Source organism: Lagopus leucura, unplaced genomic scaffold (assembly GCF_019238085.1).
Source record: "Lagopus leucura isolate 7727_CA_CO unplaced genomic scaffold, USGS_WTPT01 Super-Scaffold_100004, whole genome shotgun sequence".
Taxonomy (NCBI): Eukaryota; Metazoa; Chordata; class Aves; order Galliformes; family Phasianidae; genus Lagopus; species Lagopus leucura.
This window is the reverse complement of record NW_024962264.1, coordinates 30,024,991-30,048,984: the sequence shown is the minus strand read 5'-3', so window position 1 is coordinate 30,048,984 and position 23,994 is coordinate 30,024,991. Positions and strand designations below refer to the sequence as shown.

The following is a 23,994-nucleotide window of genomic DNA, read 5'->3' as shown; positions in this document are numbered from 1 at the left end:
GCAACTGATAAATAAATGAATGAATAAATAAATGAAAGTAAGCAATATCTTGTGTTTGCAAATCAGAGGGTCAATTAAGTATTCTCTTACCTGGACCCAGTGGTTCACAGGCACAAGAATAATGTGTGATATAGTCCACCTTGAACTCAGAGTTGATAGGGTAATAATCTGCCAGCTTGATCATCTTCTTGAAAGCATCGTAAATGAAGATGAAGCTAATAAGTGAGGAGAAACCTTCTTCGGTGAAGCGTGTGAAGTACTTGACCAGGAAGCTGGCATCAGTAGCAACAAGAATGAGACACTGGAAGGCTGACCAGAGGCCGATCCAGAGACGAAACTCCAGGTAGTCAAAATCATTGTCTCTGCAACAAGACACAGGTGGAAGGGAGGGAAGATATCAGGGATTAGAGAAACCCATACAGAATTAGCACTTTCTAGTGAGAAGTGGTAGAATGTAAAGCCTCTGGGACCAGGGCTTATTTTAGATTAAGCAAAATTGTGCCCAGATACTAAGCTGTTTTCAGTCAGCCGACTCCATAAAAGTACATGGTGCAGTTCAACTGTTGAGGTAGCAGAAAAGCTTGCAAAAGTGATCGTTCTTGCTTCTGCTTCCATTGATAAATGGTACCAATGAATTCAAGCTCTTTCTAGGCTTCCCAGTATAAATCCTGCCTTGGCAAACACACACAGAGTTGTAAAGGGCCAAGCATCTAGCCACCCAGACCAAGAGCAGTTGAACTTGGACAGCTTTCCACCAGCTGCAGATTTAACTACAGTTTACAAATCTCCTTTAGAAAAGCAATTTCCTGCCAAGCTTCTTACTCAGAAGCCTGCATTTTCATGTCTCATACACTTGCATTATCTGCAGAAAAGTACCAGCAGCAGAAGAAATGCAAAGCCGAAGATGACAAACTCGGGTGCCAGGATGCGGCAGTTGTGGAGATGATGGGGTGAATCATATCACTCCTCCCTGGGAAGTCTGTTTGCTGGGGGAGGCTGCCGTGCCCTAACTGCACTGAGTTCAAAGGGAGGCTTTTAGGACCAAAAAAATATGAAAATCAAAAAGCAAAGAATATAAGACTCTGCCAAGGTAGACTGCTGCCCATTCTGGGATAGGGAGTAGGGGGCAGCAGGGTCCCAGCCCCAGCTATTTATTTCTCCATGGAAGTAGGCAGCCCTGCCCTGCTGGACTGTGATAACAAAGGAGGAGGAGCATTTTCTCTGCAAAGTCTCAGAGCAAGGTCTCTGACAGCATCAGAAAGCTGTGAGGAAACCGCAGAGTCCAGGAATCCCTTGTTTCCCCCAATTACATTAAGTCTGCTAAGAAAAATGAATGCTGCTCCCTGTGAATCTTCTTTAGAAAATATTTTAGGAGCAGAAGTCCTCTTCAAGACACCTTAGGAATGCAAGCTGCACTAGATAACCACCCACAGCACTGAAACTTAACAGCACAGAAGGAACAAGACACTCTCAAAGGCATGAGGGAGAAGGAAACTGTTAAACTGTCCTGAAGACAAGTCCCCCCAAACCCGTTTGCAGTGGGAAGTGCTGGTATGCCCTAGTATGAGGGATAGTTTTAGTTCAAACTCCTGGCAGAGTAATGTGGTAGAACAGGGCATCCTTAGAGCTGGCAGCAGGTTGGTCCCGCTCTGTATTCAGATCCCCACTGCAGGCGGACTCCCTCCAACTTGGTGTGACAAAGAATCCTGTCAGGATTTGCCCACAGGCAGCAAACTGCAGCAGCTCATTGCCATGCTCCATGATTCCCCAAGCACCTAACCTACCACCAGGGGAACGCTGGCAGACACAAGGGCTTGAAGACAGTTTTTATAGTGCACAGTACAAAACTACAGAGATCTTGAATTGGAAGAATTACACCTAACTGGAGGGAACTACAATCTTACAATTGTAAAGTGGGAGAAAATGCTGAAGACTTGGCAAGGTCCTAGTTAAAGGCTTGCTACTGGGCAGTGCCATGCATTCCTGTGAGTCTCCTGGGCCAGGGTATTGTAGGCTCAGGCACTGTCATGCATCTGCATTCAAAACGAGTCTCTGCAATGCCTTCTCCTCCTTAGCACTCTGTAAAATGGGAGCAGCAGTCTCAGGCAATCCACCAGCTCAATACAGTGATTGCTGTGGGTGTGTGAGTCCTTGTGATTCTTTAATTAGTAGCAAATTTAGGATAAATTTACATGTAAGTGTTTTATTATATGCTGTCAACGAAATTCTTCAGAGCAAAGTTGTAATGTTTGATTTGCTGCACCAAACAAAGGGTGAATGAGAAGGAAAAGGATCAGCACAGCAAAAGAGACTGATACAGAACTGCACTGTGTTGCTAACGAAGACCCAATCACGATGTATTTTGAATTTCTTTCAGCAGTGCTAGATGTCATTCAGTAGAGGCTTTCTTAAGCATCTACGCAGACACAGACACACTCACTTTAAATGAATCAGTAGATGGCAAGGCTTTGTAATTTTGCTCCCAGCAGGGAAGAGGGTGCTGTGAATACGAACAGCCACAAATGCATTATAGAAAATCACAGCACTTGATTCCAATTTCCTTGTGAGAAAGGCTCCCTCAAAAAATCTTGCCCTTCTGCCCAAGCAGGTTGTCAGGACAATTGCTTTTATAATCAAAATCTCCTTCTCTAGTTAAAAATAACACCCTTCTTCCCAAAATAATAGGAAATGTTTTCCTATCTTGTTTTTTTTAATTTTGACATGCAGCATCCAGGCTTAGATCTGCAAGCTAGATTCAAACAGCTTCTAATTTTATTCATTCTCTTCCTGATTTTATTCATTCATAGCCATCAAGGAAAGAAAAGAAAGGTGCTCTCTCTTCCTGACCTGCTACAGATCTCACCAGTGGGTAGCTTCCAGTTTCCCTCTCCAGGCTTGTCTGATTTTCCTCCCATTTTCTCATCTCAAGGAGAAGGTCTGCAAAGTCCATCTCCTCTGCAGCTGACTGGGAGGATCATGGAAGCAGTGCCATGGAGAGTGGCAGCCCTAGGGAAGGCAGGAAGAGACTGCATACCACTTAAAGGTCCAGCAAGTCTCTCCACGGCACCTGCAATTCCAAGATGAGTCTCTGCCTGTGTTGGCATGACTAAAGCTCTGCTGAACAGGGATTGAAGAGCAGCACAATGCCAACCTGGCTTAAAATCCTACTATAGATTATAAAATAGTGCTAACTTGGACAATATGGGATGAGAATCAGACCTGATCTCATCCTGTGTTGCAGGACCTTTGCAGACAAGAACCACACTGATACAGGTATTATCAATTAAATTTGCTGAGCAAATGTTACCAAAGCAGTCCTCTGTATGTGTGGTGACATATAAATATACTGTCTGCCTAGCAGAGGTCCTGTGCCTCAGAAGACTCTTCCTACACCTAGAATACTCACAGGAAAGGCACAGTCATATTTCATCTGCTCAATTATTTCTGAGTAAGTACCTACACAGATTAAATGTAAGGAAGGAGATACAGTTAAAGAGACAAACACATACCATGTATCTTGCCTTATTACAACCTGCAGCCGTGTTTACCTTAATAATTCAATAGAGCTTTTCTAAAAATAACTGCAAATGGTAGAAAAGCTGTTCCATATCACAGGCAAGTGCTTTTGAAATAAAGCGCAGCAACGCTTTAAAACCAAAAGTTCTCAATTTTTTGTCCTGCCATAGAAGCCTTGGCAATGCTGTGAACTCCCCTTATCTCCTTGATATAAGGAAGGAAGACCACAAGAAATCTGGCAAATTTTCTGTACAGCTTAAAGTTATCAATTTCCTAAATGTCATCCAAAATATCAACAGTCCTGCACGTAAAATTATCAGTGAATATGCTGATTCCTTTGGGCACTCATTATATTTTGCCAGCTTTACAGACACTTCAAATGAATACTGACTCAGGAAGAAATTTTTGGTAATCTTGAGACCTGTTGCATTTTGTTATGTGATTTTGTTGCTTTTTTTGCTCCTTTCGGAAACAGCAATCAAGGAAAACAGGCACAGCAGTCAGTGGGGAACAGTATGCTGAAAGCATTGCAGGCTTGGCACAGGCTTGAGCACAGGCTTGGCAAAGCATTTCCAAAAGGCTCAGCGGAGACAGACCCTTGTACACCAGGCAGTGCTCTGGGCATACGTGCCTGTGAAAATCCCTGATGTGATTGCACTGCAGTCTCAACAAGGAACAAATGGATGTTTCATTTCATACACTAAATCCCCTCCTTCCCCCCCACAAGCCATCTCATTCCCTAGCTAGCATTTTACTCATGCAAGACATTCCTCCCTTCCTCCCTCTCTCCACCCTTTCGCTTACTTGCTGAAATTAAAGAGAAGTCGTTCAAAGACAAGGACAGGTCCCGTGCTGCTTAAAATAGTGAGTGGCTGGCCAGCAAAAAGGCAAAATATCGCTCCGGTGACTGCTGTGCCCAGAAAACTCTCCAACACCCCCTGCAGTAGAGACAGAAGAGATGTTAGTTCTGTTAATAACCCTTTCTGGTGGCACTATTACAGGAAAATCAGTCACTACAGTGGTGACTAGCAGGGTGCTGTATGTTGACACATCCAAGGTGAAGGGAAGAATATCCTCTGCCCTCTCCTGCAGCCACGAAGAAAGATTTATTCACCTTGCACAGTTTATTCAGGATAACCAGCAAGTCCTATAGTTATTTCTGAGGCAGAGTTTACTAACACTACATTATATTTTATCATCGAAAAAGTGAGGAAAGTGCTTTCAAAGACCACGTGAGGGATATGATCTTCTAGATCATCTGCATCACACATCTGCAGAGCTCCCCAAACTGACAGGGCAGAGCATGGCTACACAATAGTCCTGCCATCCTCTAGAACATCACAGTTTTGTTGTTTATTTTCTTTTTGCTCCTTCCTCCAACAGAGCAGATTTTCCTAGATAAACAAGATGCCAGTCTTTTACATAACTCCTAGTAAATGAGATACGAACCAAACAAGGCTACTTCATCCAGCAGTTCTTTATTGAAACCCGAGTTCATCAGATGTAACCAGCAAGTCGTAAATTCCATATGTAATAGACTCTACAATTACCTTTGGCATGTGTGGCAAAATATCTTCACTGGGGAATGATAAATGAGTGTGCTTGATGTGTTCTTGGATTTTCATCAAAATTATAGCTGGACGATGCCTATTTTTAAAAGGCAAGCTGTTGATGCAATATAAATAGCATTTTTTTCTTGCCAGTAATATGATTATTGACAGTGCATCCGTCATTAGATAAAAATGGCAGAAATAGGTGGACCTTACCTCATTTGCTCTTATCCAGACTAATCTGTTTTTACATGGACCTGGACTCTCTATTTAAGCTGTGTTTGTCACCTGAATTGACAACCCTTGCTCAATGATGAGGTAAAGATTTAAGCGCAAACTTATGTGCCTTGTTGTGGCTGTTTCTGAATCAGCAGCCTGAGCACTGCATGTGCTGAGCAGTCACAAAGGCACGCACAGATCCTTCTTCCACCCATGACAAGCTTCAGGTTTGCACTGCCATTTTTCTGACTTATCCGTGGTAACAAAGAATTTAAGTTTTGTGCCTCCATTTCTTCGAAGGACCCAAGTTTCTGTTGACACTGTATTATGCTCTCACAAGTCAAACCAGTATGTCGCCAAGTACAAGCAGAAAAAAAGATTATCTACTGAATTACTCACCTTCAAAGGAGCAATGAGGAACTTTTTTTCTAGACACAAACATGATCTCAAAATACCAGTGTCAAGCTGGTGAACTAAAGCAACAGCAGAACAGCTGTGCAGAGAAGCAAAAGGCAAGGAAGATTTGAAAGTTGTCTAGTTCCTGCCACACTTTAGTCACTTGTCAATGTAGGAAAACTACTGATGTGAAAGGATTGGAAACAACCAACCTTGCCGCTGCATAAGTTGCCATCCTTCGTGTTTTCCATTTTTAAATGCTATTGTGAATGCCCATCACTACAGTCACTAACTGATCCATGCAAGGGAAAACTCACTGAGAAGCCCTACTCAATGTGAAGCCCTTCAGTCTTGATATAAAAATTACAGTTTGTCTTACAGGGGATGCAGACAGGAACCTATAAGCCTTCGCTCACTGCTTTTGGGGGGCTGTGAGGATGAAACAATTACTCTCAGCAAAAGGAATGGCATCTGCACAGCTGATCCCTCTTCGCTCCTCCTGCACTACTCACAGAGAAGGCCCGTGTGGCTGGTGTGCGGGTTGCAGAGCATCTGGAATCTCTTTTCCCCTGCATTCTTCCATGTGTCTGCAGCTAAGAATAGTGTCTTTTCTCAGAAACAGAGAACTATGGAGTGAGCTTTTAGAGAAACGCTGGCCCTGGGCAATTGAAGTGTTTTATCCAGAGCTAGTTACATAGCTGTTTACAAAACGCAAGAAGCACAAATGCTGTAGTCCCTAGAACACTGCTTTATTATGAGGATAATACATCTGGGAGGTAAACCTTTGGAGGCTGCTCCTCAGAGCTGATGTAAACTAGGAGTTAATGAGGCTCTGCCAATACAAAAACATCCTGGGAAGATGACCTGTGACAAAGAGCCTTCTCACTCTCTCTTCACAACACTGGAGCCTGTGGTGAGGATCGGGTCTTGCGCCTGCATTAATTTCCCTCCTCTGTGTTTTCGAGAATGAAGATCCCATGCAGCTCACACTGTTAGATGTCTTGCAGAAAACCACACTTCTGAACTCTTTTCCACTACAGAAATACAGAGTGGTTTGGACAACACTTGAACTGAACCTGGATTCTCATCCCTCTGAGCAGTTCCCTACAGGAATAACTTGAACTGCTTGTCTTGGAAAGCTTCACTCAGATTGATGGGACAGGAGCACTTGAGCACAAGGATCACACCATTTTCTCTTCTGTTGAAAAGCAGCAATCAAAACCTCTTCCAGGCTCCCACTGCAGTCTTTTATACCTAATGCCTTTTCAAAGAATGACAGTGAATGAAGGTTTGTTGAATGGAGATGATGAAAGAAAAGCTAGTTTGTGCCCATGCTTGCTGAGCCTCTGATCCACCTGAACTGTTCAGAGAAACTAAGAGTGCTTCCATTTTAAATTATTAAATAAATAAAAAACAGTGAATTCAATTGGTTGTTACATGCACTTGTAAGCTGTACCACCTCCACCTGCTTTTACTTGCCCAAAGACAGCAGCAACCTCAGTAGATATTTTCTTTCTCTGGTGAATCTCCTTGCTCTTCATATAGACACTACACCCCAAGAGGAGCAATGATTCTCAGGATTGCTGTGAGTCTGAGAGTTCTCAACATTTCTGCACCTATGAGGACTGGGTTCAGGAGTGAAAACTGGGCCCCAGAAACATATGAACAGGCCAATTTTAGCTCTGCAAATTGCTGTGTCTGGAGAGAAATATCTGAGAGGCTGTTTCTCTCCTGAGGACAAAACACCTGAGAATCAATGGGTGAAGCATTCAGCAGGACTTGAGTGCTTGCTTTCTGCTTCTCTTTGTATTTTTGTCATTAAAAGGCTGCACTGCATTAATATTTGCTCCAGAACTTCCCTGCTACCAAAGTGGTATTTTTAAGTACAGAGTATCAATGATTTCCCTCCTCAACATGGAGAATAAAACAGTGGGCTCAAAACAGGCTGTTCCTGCAGCTTTTGTCTTTTTCTGAAGAGTGGGAAAATGTACACTGGGTTCTATCAACTTCAAAGCAAGCTATGGGCCTAGCAGCAGAAATTCTCCCAAGGAAAGTGAGGCAGTTGCACTATCAAGCAAATCTGGCAGCACCACCAAGAGGACCCTCTTGTTAGGAGGAAGTTTTTCACACAGAGAGTGGTGATGCTCTGGAACTGGCTGTCCAAGGAGGCATTCAAGGCCAGGCTGGATGTGGCTCTGGGCAGACTGGTCCAGTGGTCGGCGACCCTGCATATTAGCGGGGCTGAAACCAGATGATCAATTGTAGTTTCTTTCAACCCAGGGCACTCTACGATTCTAAGACCCCCATGGAGGACATCTTTGCTTTTTACTTTGCTGCTGGAAAAACAGGTGCCAAAGGTAGTATTTTTCTACTGCTGCAGAACAAAAAGGAGTACATTTCTCTTTTCCATTGATCCAGCAGCCAAAACAAAGGACAGCAAAATACGTGTGTCCTTCTGAGCAATATGACCAAGTGCAAGCAACAGGATTGTCTCTGCTTAAATCAGCAGTCATTTTACCATTTTTCAGATGAATGACATCTCCAGGTTCTTGAAATACAAGGTGTTTTTGTTTTGTTTGTTTTGTTAATAATTAAATTGCTTGAGGTTTTTCTTTGTGAGCATTAAGAAACTATACTGTATGTTTCAGTGCAAAAACAATTTTTGCCAACTTGATAAATATGTTTACTGAATACAAAGGTATCAAGAAGGATTTTTCACACAGGTGACATAATTATATGCACTAAATTTGGAATTTGGTAACATTTTCCCTTCCTCCCCCTACTTTAAATATTGTTCCTTGTGCAGGTTCAGAGCAGGCAGGCTTTTCGCTGCTGCTCAGTGATAGAAGAGTGATAATCCCTGGTGGATCCTGGAGGCTTTTTCATTCTCTGCTTCCATTTGCTGTTATTACTTTTTAAGGTTGGGCATTGTACATCTGTTTGCACAACTGCTGCAGATTTCAGTTTTGGAAGTGGAAAACCATATTTATCCAAGGGGACGGATGTCTAGCACTCCATCAGTGCTAGAATCTTTGAATCTTAGTCTAGCTTGTAATTTATGATGGGGAAGTCAATAGCTCTGGAAAGGTGTGCCCCTTTTCTATGTTTGTTTAAAATAAATTTACATAGTTAAATAATTCAGTCACTGTCAATATGAGCTTAACTATTATTAGGACATTCAACTTGACTGCACTGAATCTATTTAAATAAAAGTTCTTATATTTACTTCCTCGTTAAAAGTACAAAAGAAATCCTAAGACGCATAATTCTGCCCCAATCAAACACAATCTATAACAGTGCTCTAACAGAATCCCTTTCTTTTACGCTTCATATACAGTTATGCCATGCCTTGAAGCCCCTACTTTTGTCTACTACTGATCCAGTCAGTCTCTGGAAATAAAATACACTTCCCAGAATCTAATCTTCCATTATCATTTCTAAAGAATTTTCACTTTTCTCCTCTACCACACCACCTGTTTCACTGCTTTCCTATCAATCTTAGTGTTTTCTTTTTAGCAGAGAGGCAGAAGTCCAGAGATTGCTAAGAGTTGTACGAATCATGCAGAGAATACAGAGCTATGCTCTGATGACATGGAAAGTTTGAATCAGACTTCGTAAACTTAATTGGACTGAAACAGTGCAACCGAGACAAAACACAGAGAGTAATCCGAGGAACTTTTCTATATAGGAGCAAGGATTCTTACTAAGTTTTTCTCTGTTGCCTGGCCATCTTTCAAACTCCATTTAAGGTAATGGTACAATTTTTCAATGGACAGCCATCCAACAGCAGAGAAAAAAAGCCAGTTTTCAGTGGAAGCAACACCATACCTCTATTAATGTATTCAGAATTCAGTTCCGACTTAGACAGCAAAAGGCAAATCAGCTCTGATTTATTCATTTCATCTGAAAGCTATTGCTAACCTGCATGTTTTCTGTAGCATCACCAAGCAGTCCTCCAAAAGTGATAGCATTGGTCACTGTGGCCAGGTAGATGAAAAGAATGGCTGAAAGGGCTTGAATATTTAAAGCATCATAGAAGTCACTGGCGAAGAACGGTGCTTTCCTCTTTATGTCTTTGATTAAGCCACCACAGAATCTGAAAAGACAAGCAAGAGGAGACTTGCATAAAATGTTTTACAGTGAAAGTCACTAAGATAAGTAATTGGAAACACCGCCAGAAATGATGATCTGAAAGTAATGAGGTCATCACATTACTTAATAGTCTTATCACAGCTGCAGTGGTCCAGGGATATCACTGACAGTGTTGTAAGAAAGATAATATCTTTCATGATGCGATGCTGCTGGAAAGAGATTGATTTCGGAAACACAAGCCCTACTTCTGCTGAAACAGACCACAAAAGCTTGCAGTTCAGGAAGCTCGTCTGGCTTTTTTTTTTCCCCACAGTTGTATTGGTTGAGCTAATAAAATCTATTAATTCCAGTCTAAATCCTTGCCTAAATTTCTTCACGTGGCAGACACAATGGTTGGTTGAGCCAACAATCTACTAAACGGAAAAAATGTTTCAAACTATTAACCACAAGAAGAACTGAAAACAAAAATGGAAGCAAGTGAAATCATCTTGGAGAGCTCCACCTGCAGACATATTCTTTTTGCACAGTCCAAACAAAACAATGTTTAACTCACAAAAACTCCACACAGCTCTGATTCTATCAACATGAAAAAATTTTTGTTTTGCCTCTTGTTCTCTTGCATGCTGTTTTCCACCAACAGCAACTTACATCTATTTATGCATAACAATTCAGCTGCCACCTGAGCTAAATAGCAACTGGAAAGCCTCTCTACGGTATCTCTGCAAGACTGTTCAGACACTATACGCAGAGCTATAGGGCAAGTAGGCACACATTACATTCAGATGCAGAACAACGATTTATTAACTGCCCCGTACACACCAATGCATAAATTCAGACTTTCAGATTTTTCCCTCACAATTTAAATACTCTTCTAAAAGCTAGAAAATAGATGGAGGTTACAACACAAACACAAAAGCAACACAAAAACCTATATATTGATCCCACAGTACTGAGCACGTTGTTTGACAGCCTCCTGAACTGCATCCTCACTCTAGCGGACTTTTATGTAGCATACAAAGTAGTAAAAGAGAGAGAGAGCCCTCAGGCTCTGTTACCTTCCATATTTGTATCCTATAAAAGCCTTAATCTGTTCAACTGCACTGTAACAGGAATGTCTTGAAAACAGGGCTTTTCTGCTTATGGCTAAAGCGCTTCCAGCAATCTGAATGGAAAATGGAGCTGTACCTGGCATGTTTACACTCTTTACAATTTGTCTAAGTTCACAAGCATGCAGTGTGCCAGCAAGCCTTGTTTAAGACACTTCATAATTTGTCAAGACTAGATATTCAGAACCTTTCAGATAGTCCCAAGATGGGTGTTCAAAACCACAGTGTATGATCTGGGGTTACAGCTCAACCTGCATAGATTGAAACAGTATTCTAAGATGGAAAGTTGAAAGGATGAGAATTTTCTGAAAGGAAAACACTGTCATGCTGGATGGATCACACAAGCTACAACACACTGAGCAGTGCATTACTGACCTGCCAGTTCGCTGCAGCTCTTCACAGTCCCCATGTCCCCCGCCTCCATGTCCTCCATCATGAGGCGTGTCTCCATTCATCTGCAGATTTTCTCCACCAGAGTACATGTTTTTCCTAGGCAAGAACACAAGTCAAACTGAGGCTCACTGCATTACCTAACGGCTCCACAAAATAGAATCCACATAATGTTCCACTACAGAGGTATTAGCCTTTCCTGAAGCCATGCTATATAAAGGAGGCTAGAAAGCTGACCCACTGGAGCCAGTGTGAAACACAGTGAGTTAGAAAGTGCAAGCAGAATACCAGAAGTGTCTGAATACCCACTATTTATCACCATATCCCTGTACCACTGCCCCAGAGGGTACAGAATTGCAAAAACATCCACTTCCACAGTCTATTAAGATAGACGTGAAAATAACTCCAGTGCTTTCTAGAGAAAGAGATGCAGACACAGATCCCCCTGGAGTTACTTGATAAACTTGGAGCACCCAAGCAGCAGCAATTCCTCTCACTTTTTCAGAACTGACACACAGAGGCAACCCTGCCCTGTGACCTGCTCTTACCTTTTATCTGAAGATGGAAGAGACTTGGGGGGCTCTATCCTAATAGCTGGATCCCATTCCCCAGGTGGGAGCACAATGACTTCATCCAGAAACTCATCAATGCCAGCGATCAGGTCCTGCCTGTCCTTGGCTTTATAGGCAATGTCGTGGAACACCTGCAAGGAAAGGAGAGACTCCATACAGCAAAACTTTGTATTTTGTATACCTGAAAGAAAGAGAAAGCCCTTTTCTTTGGTTATTTAATTACAAAGATACTTTCTTGCAGGCATTTCTCATTTTTTGCAAACTGTGTTTTTATTTTTCAAAAATACTACCAACACAATTGTCCATTTCTTTCATTAAAAAAAAAAATCCAAGAGTTCAATTATACTTTGAAAAGATACTTTAACAAAGCAACAAAAAACCATATCTTCTCATCAATTTGACTCTTTTAAAAAGGGGTTGTTTTCAATTCTGTGAAATAGAAATGAGGATAATAATTACTTAGTAGTAACAAGAAGTACAAGCCATTTTTACTGGAAGGCCTTGTGTTAATATTAGGAGTGAGATGAGAGAAGAGAGAAAAAACCAACACTGATGTGGAATATTGCATAAGTACTTTGGACTCCTTGGAGGGTAGGTGGCACATCCAATCAGACTTCTGCAGTAATTACCTGGAGTGCATCTGTGGGTTACTGTGATTGTGGAATGAGACACAAGATGCACATCACTCATGAATTTGTGGGTTAACTCCAAATCTGCTTGAGAAAATGATTGCTAGTGAAGTGAAACCCAGGAGAACCTATTTCATGGAGAATATTAATAGAATACAATAGAATAGGCATTCTGTTGGAAGGGAACTTCAAAAATCTACTCATAAAGGCACCTACCTCATCAGACATGAGGGTAGCAATGGCTCGGCCAATCTCATGATATGACTTTGCTTTGCCCTTAGGTCCCAGTAGAATGAAGAGAAATCTGTGAAAACACACCAATTGTTCCCATTTAGGATAGAAAAATCAACTGCTTAGTCCTTATACCGTATCTACACAGAAAGTCAACTGAAAAAAAAACAAAACAGAACAACAAAGGTTTTGCCCCTTGTCAGAGAGATCTGGAAGCTGCCAGTGACAGCTCAGCCAGTGACCAGTTCACTGACATGAAAGGTACAATCTCTACTGCTTTCGGCAGTCCCAGAGGTTAACAAGTGAAGAGCACTCTAGACAACTTCTATCTGAACCCATAAGATCATGTTTAACTACACCACATGACACTTCAATATTTAATTCCCCAGCAAACTCCAGGGAAGAATTACACAAAGCACCAGCAGTTGTCATTCATGCCATATAGTGGTTTTGCAGAGTTGTCATCTCCTTTAGATCAGTAGAAGTTAAGCAACTCCAATAATCAGGCATTGCATGCATAGGAGGCACTGTGGACAGGACTTGTATGGATTTCCAATTTTTACACTGACTACCAATGTAAGTAGTTCAGTTAACCTGGAGCACAGGTTGTACCCTGCATCCCAATCACACTTGCTCTGGCAAGCAAGATGCTACCCAGAGTTTTCCTCCCCAAAAATATTAAAATTAGCCTTGAGAGCACTACAGCAGTCTTACACAGAAGTAGGTATCATCCAGCAATGAATGTACAGGAGGAAGGAAGGACCCAGTACCCAGAAATGAACTGTGTGCAAGAGATGCAGCTCCAGTACAGGATGGTTCAGACTGCATGCTCTGGTGCACCACAGAAAGCCTATCCACTACCTCAGTATTTATTCAATCATACATTACAGCTCTTTAATCCTTGTATAAGGCATCTGCATTAAATATTTCCCTACTGCTATTTCAGGGTCACTTAAGTGACAGCATTAGTGATGTAACTGCTGAAGAATCAGAAGGAGGGGACAGAAGATCTCAGGACTGCTTACTCTGTCCAGTTCCACCCTGACCTGAGGATCTCTCTGCACAAGGGATGATGGAACAAGTAGGGCAGCACAGTTCCAGATAGAGGTAAGCACTCAGGCCAGCAAAAAGAACAAACTGTCCACATTGCTTACCATAAACTACATCTCTCCCAAACACTTCTTTCCCAGGGCTACCAGATAGCAACCTGTCTACTTACTAGTGCTCTGCTGGGGCTGAGATCTCTGTATGGTTCAGCACCTAAAGTACTACTCAATTTGAAGGATCTATCTAAATAGCATGTAAACTGTAAATAATTAAAGCTCAACTTGTATACCTTGAATTTCCACTCAGAACATACAACACATACCAAAGACCTATAAACCCATCTGGTGGCTTTGCAGTCACAGCTCACTTCTTAAGGAGACAGCTAGATTGAAGAACCTTTGATAATTAAAGTCCTTTAAATATCCTCTCCAATTGATCCATTCACACGTAGCTGTCTGTCATTTAGGTGAAGTAGCTTGAGGGTTTTTCCTCTCTTTAGTCACATAGCAATTTTTTCTGTGAACCTCCTCTGAAGTACCAATGACTTCATCAGAGAAATAATTCAAGAGATGGCAGTTCTGTCATTCTGAACATGCAAATGAAATAACCTGTTGCTATTCGGGAACACTATATTGGTGCTTTCCTGAGAAAATGAAATTGTGCTCACATCATCTACCCACCTTTCTGGCCCAGGGACCAAGTTCAAACATGACACAGACCCAAAGATACCAAATATAATTGAGTTTCTACAAGCTTTTGAAGAGCAGTGGCTGCATAGGTAAGGAAACCCAAATGGTAAGAGAAATTCAAGACCAGGTTTCAGGGGTTCTAGCAGTGATCAGCTGTGCCCTGGTGTGGCCTCAGCCATTCCATTCACAGCAACATCTAGAAAAACCTGGCACTGAGAGCACAGCTTTTCCACCTGCGCTCTGTCTATAGAAGTTGATATGAGGCCAAGATAAAGCAGAAGAGACCACTTCACTTTGGGCCACAGAGGCATCCTCACCATTATGCGTCAACCTTTATTGACAATGTATACATTTTCTCACAAAAATGCTAACAAAGCATGAAACAGCAAAGTTGAGAGACACTTCACAAGAAATACTGTTGCCCTTAAAAGCATTGTAGTATCATTTTAATTTTCTAAATCATTGTGAGGTGCTAAATCAATTGTCTTATCAAGTGTATTATATTCTAACAAGTATCTTCCATTAAAAACCAACTGTTTTACAAAAAGACATCAAGTTAGTATGAAAGGATCCATAAATATGTATTAATTGGCATTATTAACTGTAATACTTGCTATCAAGTTTTGCATGAGGCTTTCAAGTGATTAACTTAAGGTTCACCCAGAGGTGACTAACCCATACATGCCTAGGTCATGTTCTTTTCTCTCATTTCATAACCATCTCTTGAATTAATTACATCAGTTGGCTCTCTTCCAATGCAGAAACATACCACCTTAATGTTCCTGCATTTTCAAAAACAAAAAGCCAGATTGTGAGACTTTCTAAATTCTTCATCCTGTCTGATTCAGCTCAGAATTGCCTTCAGCTTGTAGAACAAGATCTTCTAAGCACATGTACACATACAAATACAATAAGCATTCATGTGCTTTAGTGGAGTGGACTAGACTGTGTTTACACACATTTACTATCATTTAGTTCAGAATACATCTAGCTAAAAAAGCCCTCACTTCAAATTGTGACATACTCCTTTATCTGTTGGGTTGAAAGTCAACACAGAATTACTGGCTGCTGCACACAACAAATACTGAGTTTTCACATGTTCATTTCTGATACCTAGTATTTACAAGGATATTTCAGGGCTAGAAAGATTTCACTGTGCATAACTTATCTCTCTCTGAAGTTGTAAGAAAACTCAATTCCTTTCACAAGCTCTGAGCAACAGCTCACAGAAATTGCAGATGGTCCTCATTCAGGATACCTGTATTGAACTTTGTATGACAGCACATTCACAGCATTCTTCTGCTTCCAAGCTGATAGAGTCAGAAAATCACTAATTTATTATTCTGTCCTACCTAAGCCACTGTTCCTCCTGTCAGTTTGGACACATCACCCTTAGCACATAATGACCATTCACTGCATTTGATTTACCTTTTAAGCATATGGTCCACGCCACCAAACCCAACAAGAATAAATTTATTCTCACAGATGAGGAATTTCTCTTCCAAGCAGACAAATTTGCAGTGGCCACCGTACTGCGCAGCTCACCTACACACTAAATAGATCTTAACAAAGCATTGCAGCAACACTGCAGACCTGTTAACATGAGACTGTGGGCCATACAACCTGGTACGAGCACTAAGAACCCTCCTGGACCCAGGTGGGAAATGACTCTGGAGACCACAGAGTAGAATCTCAATCCAGTTTGCTGAAGGAGGCAGGTAAGTCTTATGTGCTGCACTTGTGAGCAGTTTGGCTAGAAATCTCCATGAAATCACACGAAGGTAAGGAGAAATCACTTAGGAGGTAAGGAGTAAATACTACACAGACAGGCTCTAAGGTCAGCATAGCACTAATATTTTCCATTTGAGACATAGTTAGAAATCTGAGCTGCCCATGACTTCATCAGATTCCAATATGGGCTAAAGGATTGTGGTGAAAACTGGCCAAAGGCCAAGAAAGCTTCACCGTGGCCTTTTTAGCAAGCTGACCACCAGTGCAGGAGACAAAGTCCCTCAGCCACACACAAAAAAGGAACAGGAAAAACAAGATTCAACTGCTCACCCACGTCCATTTCTCACATCTGGATGAAGAAAGAAATAACTGTAATTCCAGAAGTGCTAAAAGCACCTCGGAAGCACAAAGGAAATTCAGATCCCATAGAAAATGTTTTTATTAATGTCCTTTTGCCTTGTGAGATGCCTGCAAGTCACCCAGCATTCTCAATAGAGATGCACGTTGATGGACTCAAGGGCAGACAGAACAATCTCACGATCATCTTCTCCACCAAACCCTGACACTTAGACCTCTGTGTAATGAAGGGGGCACACCTTAAGATTACAGTAAGGAAAGGAGGTCAAGCGTCCTTCTTCAGTTTTCATACAAGTGCTCCTTCAAGTTGCAAGCATCTTACATGGTACTCAAGACATGAATGCAGACAAAAGTATTATTTGTTGCCAGAGCTCAGATGTCCCAAAGCAAGATCTTCTGTTGGAAAAGCTGCTGAAGGACACAGCCCTGAAGACCATTTCAATGCTGCAATTAAGGAACGAGACAGACGTTTCATCCTTGTCTACCAAAAGAAAAGATGCCCTGGTAGTTAAAAGCGTAAGCTAGAAGGCAAGGAGGATAATCTGACTCCTGGTTCTGTCACATCTTTTTAAGCAACCTTGGGCAAGTTAATTCATTTCATTTTAGGCTTGTAGACACAGGCAATTTCCCAGCACTACATATTAGACTATGCAAGTCTGTGCAGCTTATCTCCAAAAAATCTTTCCCTTGCTCATTCTTTATCTTTTGCCCTCATCATCATTACATTAATGGAACAGACCTGTACACATAATTGTACATCCCTTTTATGAAAATAAAAAGCTACATCTGGTGTACCGTCAGGAGGTGAGGCAGCCACACCAAAGCAATGGGGAAAGTACAGTAACTAAGAACTCACCAAAATAAAAAGTTCATGGCACCGTGGAATTAAAATTGACAGAAGAAGATCAAAATCCATAAATGATTTTTGATGTGATTGGTAACAAGAAAATACAACAGAGAAAAAGGCAGGAAGTTCTCTACGCTAAATTAAATTCCATGATTTTTATTACTAGGATTGTATAAAATGCCCTGCAGAGAAACCTTCCCTGGATAATTCATCAGGTCTTGGCAGTTACTTTTAAGTAAGAATTTATTTTTAAGTGAAGGAAATAGTTAAAATACTTAGCAAGGAAGTGTGAAGGGAATTGTGCACAAAAACAAATAATTACTTAACCAGGGAAGAGCCATTTCTACACAGGAAATATTAATTCTACAAAACATGCAAAACGCTATGACTTTGAAGAAAAATCCAAATTGAGAAATATGTTGAGAAAAAAAAAAACAGTGGAAATAAGAAATCTAATTAAATGGAAATTTACATGGTGAATAATACCTATCATAAGCACACAAAGCAATGCTTTCTTGTTCTGAAGTATTAAGTTAATATGAATATACCATATCAGAGCAGGGACTGTAGATACAGTGAGCCTTTTAGCTCCACAGAGCTTGGTGTCTTATTTGCTTGTACATCAGGAGACTGTCTTAGTTTCTTGCATAGCCAGCTAATAGTTGTGACTTTATTGTCACCTACTGCTGCCCCCTCCCTGCAAACCCTGTCAGGCTAGTGCTATGAAAAGCAAAGCATTAAGATGGCTTCATACGTTCTGAAAGTTGGATGACATGACATTTCTACTTGAAATGCTGTCTCCCTTCCCAGCTTCTTCCAGTTCCTCAGGATGGCCTTCCTGATCCTTCTGCCATTGATCCAACAAGCCCTACAACTGTCATGGCTTTAAGGCAGGGCACTTTGCAGGCTCCTGTGAAATATTCAGTACATCTGTAGCTCAAAAGACATTTCTCAACACAGCACACCAGAAACATGAACTGAATATCAGTGCATTGCATGGCCCACTGTGACAAGAAGAGATGGCCATGCTAACATCATGTCTCCTCCACACTGCAGACTGGCATGCCTAAAGCTATGTGCTGAAACCTGGGTGCTGAACTCCTGCCTGCTCCCTGGAGCCCCACAAAAGGCAATCTGCATTCTAGAGACAGACAGATGCAGGTCACGCTGCAGTTATTCCCTGTATCTGTGTCACAACACTCCTGTGAAGCAAACCAGAGCACTGAAAGGTTAACTCACTATTTAGAATCACCCTCCCACTCCACATGGCTAATTTTGATAGCATGGTTTTGATAATTTTACCAGGAACTTCATAATTTAGCAAAATAAAAAGAGAAGCCTTTTAGGGAGAGGAAGGGGGAATACTCAAGGCTCCAGCTACAGCACTTTGCAGACACTGTGGGTTAAGTACACATCTTCAACAGAAATGTCCACTGTGTGGGATGACTGAAACTAAGGGCTGAGCAAGGAGGCACTCCATCATAACTAGTCTGGGCCCTTATGGGATTTCCTTGATTGAATTTCACAGGATGTAGCCACTGCAAATGCCTCTTCATTACTCACAAAAGCAATCTAATGAGCTTCCCTACTTTGATTAGGGCTAACATTTGGTTTGGAGGACAGCTAATGGATAATACTATTTCCTGGAAAAAAAATGTTGGCGTGGAAGGACATCTTGTCTTGATTAATGCTATTGAATAATGAGGTCATTCAGCAATCCTAGATCTAGCTTCCTGGCTCCCACTACCAAAACAAACAATTTCTGATTTTACTTCTGCTGAAAAGCATTTTGAGAAGTACTTAAAAGGAGCAAGTAGGTTAGACTTAGCAGTTGAAATACTGATGTATACAGAGCTCCATAATACTGAGAAATAAGTAATTACCTTTCATAAAATTAAGCCATTTTCATTTCCCTATGCTCCCAAAAGAACATCCACTGTGAGCAAACAGATGTTGATGTGGTTATTCTACAGAGCTGCTGAAACAGACTCCAAGACAAGGCAGTTAAACAAAGGCCAAAACTACACCAATTCTCTCCTATGTATATGAAGACAAGGTTCAGATTCTACAACCATGTAACTTTCACTCCATTACAATGGCTGTGATTCAAGTCAGTATTAGTGAGGCACCAGTAATGTACTTCTGTAGCATTAACATGTCCCGTCTCACGAAGCATTTCTCAATATAGCCTCTAGCCCTCCAGACATTATTCAAAATAGAACTTTCACTCTGTATTAAAAGCCCTTGAAACCATTCACATAAAATATACATTTGTACATTAGTGATATGAAAGGTGCAATGTGAGCTTCATAATTACAAGTAAAACGCAAACCAAGTCCTTTGTAAGTTGATACCAGAAGTGCAGTGGAGCCCAGGTGCACAGCAGTAACAGGGTCCACACAATGCTTCCAAGTAACAAGGCACCACAGAGACCATTGCAGGGTTGAAATAGACACTGCAAAACACCTGCAGTCTGTCCAGTTCAGCCTGTTGTCCTTCTCCTTGAAATACCCCGTCAGTTCATTTTTAGTTCATTCTCTTTTAATGTTAATCAGTTTTATAGTTCTTACCTGGTATGCACCTATGTAATAAGCATATGCATTTAATTCAAACACATAAGAACGTGAGATAAGATATACTCATATTTGTGAGACTGCAGGTTAATTTGCAATGTGAGTCATAATAAATAAAACATTTGCATGACATTTTTCTGAGCCATTGTGAAATACAAAGGAACATCTGTTGTGACAATCCAGTGATAGTTTTATTCCCAGTTTATCTGATGTTTTTTCTGCCCCCCTCCAGCAGGGCCAAAATTGAATCCTTCATCTAATGTGAATTTTTACAAAGAAAAATATGCACTGCAAAAGCAGGCAAAGGGAATTTTAGGTATGCACAATATGTGCATGTGGTAGGAATCATGAGGGGTAGAAAAATATCCAACTGTCATATGTCACATGGATAGAGACCTTCACCATCAAGTTGTTAAGGTGACTGTTCAGTGTTTTTGCACACAACTTATATTATACAACTAAATTTTGAACTCAGAAATGATTAGCAGCCAAAGCAAGTTTTTGTTGCTTTTAAAAACAGTAATCCTGAAAAAATATAATACTGTATGCAAGTCATGTAATAGAAACCAACAGAGAAAGTCTTCATTTAGCCTGGAGCTATTATTTTAGAAGGTGCAACTGCAGTTTCCAATGTGTTTCCACTGCTTAGGGGCAGGATTCTCTTACCGGGTAGGGACGGGGACTTCTGTCAGAGCACCCAACATAACTGCCTGCTGCAGCCGGACGAAGGCAATGAAAGGACTGTCCAGGAAGTCTACCTCCCCAACCAGCACGTTGGAGGCCTCAGCATCGCGGGGTAATTTCTTCATGAATTTATTCTTCAACTGCATTAGTAGAAGAGAAAAGAAAATAAAATGAAGGCTTGTTAGGCATGCAGATAGAAACGTGCAATGAAATTTATCGAACATTCAGCCATGTTTCCACATGGGTCATAGGACCCAAACCTATCTGTGTCATCCTCATTTGGTCTACTAATGGTAGCCCTCTCCCCATCATAAATATAAAGTAGAAGGCAGGCCAGAGAAGCAGATGGCAATACTTGCATTCGTGCCACTTTTTAAAAGCTGAATATTTCTGCTCTGAAAATCATCACCAGAAGAACAATCCTGCTACAGGTGCTTGTAGCCAAGCCAACACTGAGAATATCAGGCTTCTTGAAGGTTGTTTATGGATAGTATTAGTTTGGGCAGAAAAAGGTATGTAGCACTGAGAAAGATGAGTAGATGTGGGCAGTTTCAGGAAGAAGCACTGCATCAACTTGTTGCCTGGTCATCTGGGCAGAGGGCATGCACTTTCCACAAGTGAAAGTGCAATTTCAGGCTCTGCAGCTGCTGCTACAGAAATGACTGGCCTGACAAGAACAAAACCTGAAGGGTGGACATCATTGCAGCTGACCATGCCAGGAGCTAGGCACATGCATGTTATTGCATACAAGTCTTTTCAAGTTCCAAGTGAAAGACTTAACTTACTGCAGGCTTTTAGAAGCAAGTTTCCTATGTCTGTGGCTTCTGCCCTATAGGTTTCCCAAAGCCGCTACTCCCGTTGCTGGTGCAGGCCAGCACACGAGGAGTCACTGGGCAAAAGGAGCAAGTATGCTGGTTTTGAAACAACACTAACAACCTCAGCCAATGTCTAGGTGAGAAACTGGCTTGTTACTATTTCCCACATCATCACCTGAGCCCACAGCCCTCACCACAGGTTTCTGTGGTCAGAAGGGGTACAGAGGAGAATGTACTGTTGTTAGAGAACCCTGACCAGGAGAAACTCCTTTTTCTATCCTTGTAAGGTGAGATGCAGGAGAGATGGTACATCCCACATCTCCAGAAGAGCTCAAAGGAAGCAAAAGCCTTGGGTAGAAATAAAGTGAGAAAGGGCATCCACAGAGGAGAGAGAAATCAGAGCGAGTTTCAGAAAAAAAGAAAAGCATCAAGCCTGGAAGGAGGAGCCAGGTTAGACATGAGAGAAATGAGAAGGGGATTACTGCACACACAAAACTCAAATGTACATAGACTCCAAACACTGAAAGGATGATGAAAAATTGGGAGCCACCATGCAACTAAAAGACCTCTCATGCTTCCACCATCAACTGAACAGTCATTGTTTCATGATCAAGTTACCGCAGCTGTTATTTTATCCTGCCACAGCAACTCCTAACTTGATCTCACTGTTTTCTCTGTCTCATAATATCTTTATATCAGAGTGAGTTTTTAAAAGCCTTGCCCAGAGATAAAAGCAGAGTTAACATCTGCAGTACACACATACCACTGCACAAGCTGTTGGAAAATCAGTGTGACCCACTGGTGAAGTACAGAAATCCACTTCAGCAGAGCCACCTACGATTCACAGCAAGCAGCTCTCACAACACAGTTTGGCTTCACAACTCTTATAAGCCCCAAAGTACATACTGAGTGATCGTTTCAATATTTATAAAGTAGAAAACCTTAAACAAGCAAGAAAAAAATAGGGCATATAGTAATTCACCAACAGAATCCGTGTAATTTTAAATTGATGCTGTGAATTATTCACCACTAGATAACATATCCCATAGAAGAATAGGCAAATGACAAAACGCTCAGACAATTTTCACTCAGGGATGCACTTAGTAAAATCTGATACGGAATCCTGGTAGTCACCAACCGAAAGCTTCTTTGTACAATTCGACAAGACCTTGCTGTACCAGGAATTGTCTGTGGTGTGAAAAATCAAGTGTCCTCTCTAAATGACCACAATATCTGCCACCTTGGACATACACCTGAACAAAGGCTTCCAGGAGAAAGCTCCAAGACCCAGCAGCTGGGAAGGATGCTGCTCCTCGGCCCCCCTTCTCTAGGCAGCATGTTGGAAAACAGCAGAGATTCAGCCCCTTGCCCAGGCCATCAAAGTAAGATGCTTCTAAACAGCCTTCACCAGCTTCAATAGAAGCTTTTCCTGATGACTGACATGTCTTCTCATTTTTCTGGGAGAGCAATGTTTGAGAGTACAGAAAGAGTGACTTGCTGATTCTTCAAAACATGGTACTTTTTTCCCTTTCATTTTTGGGCTAGGATGAAATATGAGAGCAACATGGTGTTTTTCTGAGAGCAAGGCCCTGTGTGATGCATGCAGCACAAGAATAAGACTTAAGATCTCTACATGCATTGTTCAAGGCACAGAAAGGAACAAAACCAGCTAGCAGGCTTACTCTGATTAATGGTTTATCCCCAGAGGCTCAGATTACCCTTTATAAAGGATGGGAAGGAATAAGCAGAATAAGAGATAAAAATCATCACAGGAAAAACAGATTCTTAAGAAGTACAAGCTGGTAATCAGAGAAGAACAGTATATGAGGAACTCACACATTTCAATAACTATTTTGTTGCAGAATAAATTGAACTATGAGACCAAAATTACTTTCCAATGGCCCTATTGATCTGTTTTACTCAGATTATTTCAACTTGTGCTTCCCATGATGCTTTCTACCATTATTCTTTTATTTTTCAATAATCTTTGACTGTTCCTTTGTCCTCAGTAATGCAAGCTCAAGTTAACCTGGCCTTTTCTCTTTTCTCTTCTTTTTTTTCCCCTTCCCTTCTCTTCCTGCCTAGCCCAGGTGTTGGGAAGGAGTTACTTTTTCTAGTCTTTTTTCACTCTCTTCCTCACACATATTAAAGTAACAGAAAATTCTATTTATCCATCAAATTATCTTTGCCAAATTCTCCATTAACAACAACAGAAGTGTCAGAAACATGACAAAAGGAGCTGGTGAAAGCACCATAAATAGACAACCAGTGCAATTGCACTGTTCTTCTTCAAGCTTTATAACTTTGCCATACTCAACATCTAGATACTAGCCTAAAAAAAAAAAAAAAAAAAAAAAAGCATCATATTTTTATTTCTTCCAAATCAAGACAACAGGTTGTATATCAAAGCAAATAATCCAAAAGCAATGCCTCCTGTTTTATTATGTTGGCTCACAACACTGGAGGTGGATGTTGGTGGTATGGCACTGGAGGTTGCACCTTCCCATCAATACTCCCTTATACTTCTGTTGCCATGTAAGAGATGGCAGC

General features: G+C 41.3%; 1 protein-coding gene across 5 annotated transcripts in view; it reads right to left on the bottom strand.

The window, feature by feature from the left end:
* The window catches only part of SLC4A4 (solute carrier family 4 member 4), a 197,592-nt gene that overhangs the window by 38,796 nt on the left and 134,802 nt on the right, over nucleotides 1-23,994 (bottom strand). For all 5 annotated transcript variants that reach the window (XM_042872178.1, XM_042872176.1, XM_042872180.1 and 2 more), the window contains 7 exons: nucleotides 20,612-20,769; nucleotides 12,687-12,774; nucleotides 11,818-11,972; nucleotides 11,255-11,368; nucleotides 9,603-9,777; nucleotides 4,321-4,454; nucleotides 91-362 (listed from right to left, as the gene is read on the bottom strand). In XM_042872178.1, coding sequence (XP_042728112.1) covers nucleotides 91-362; nucleotides 4,321-4,454; nucleotides 9,603-9,777; nucleotides 11,255-11,368; nucleotides 11,818-11,972; nucleotides 12,687-12,774; nucleotides 20,612-20,769 — 1,096 coding nt within the window. The remainder of the gene's footprint in view (nucleotides 1-90; nucleotides 363-4,320; nucleotides 4,455-9,602; nucleotides 9,778-11,254; nucleotides 11,369-11,817; nucleotides 11,973-12,686; nucleotides 12,775-20,611; nucleotides 20,770-23,994) is intronic.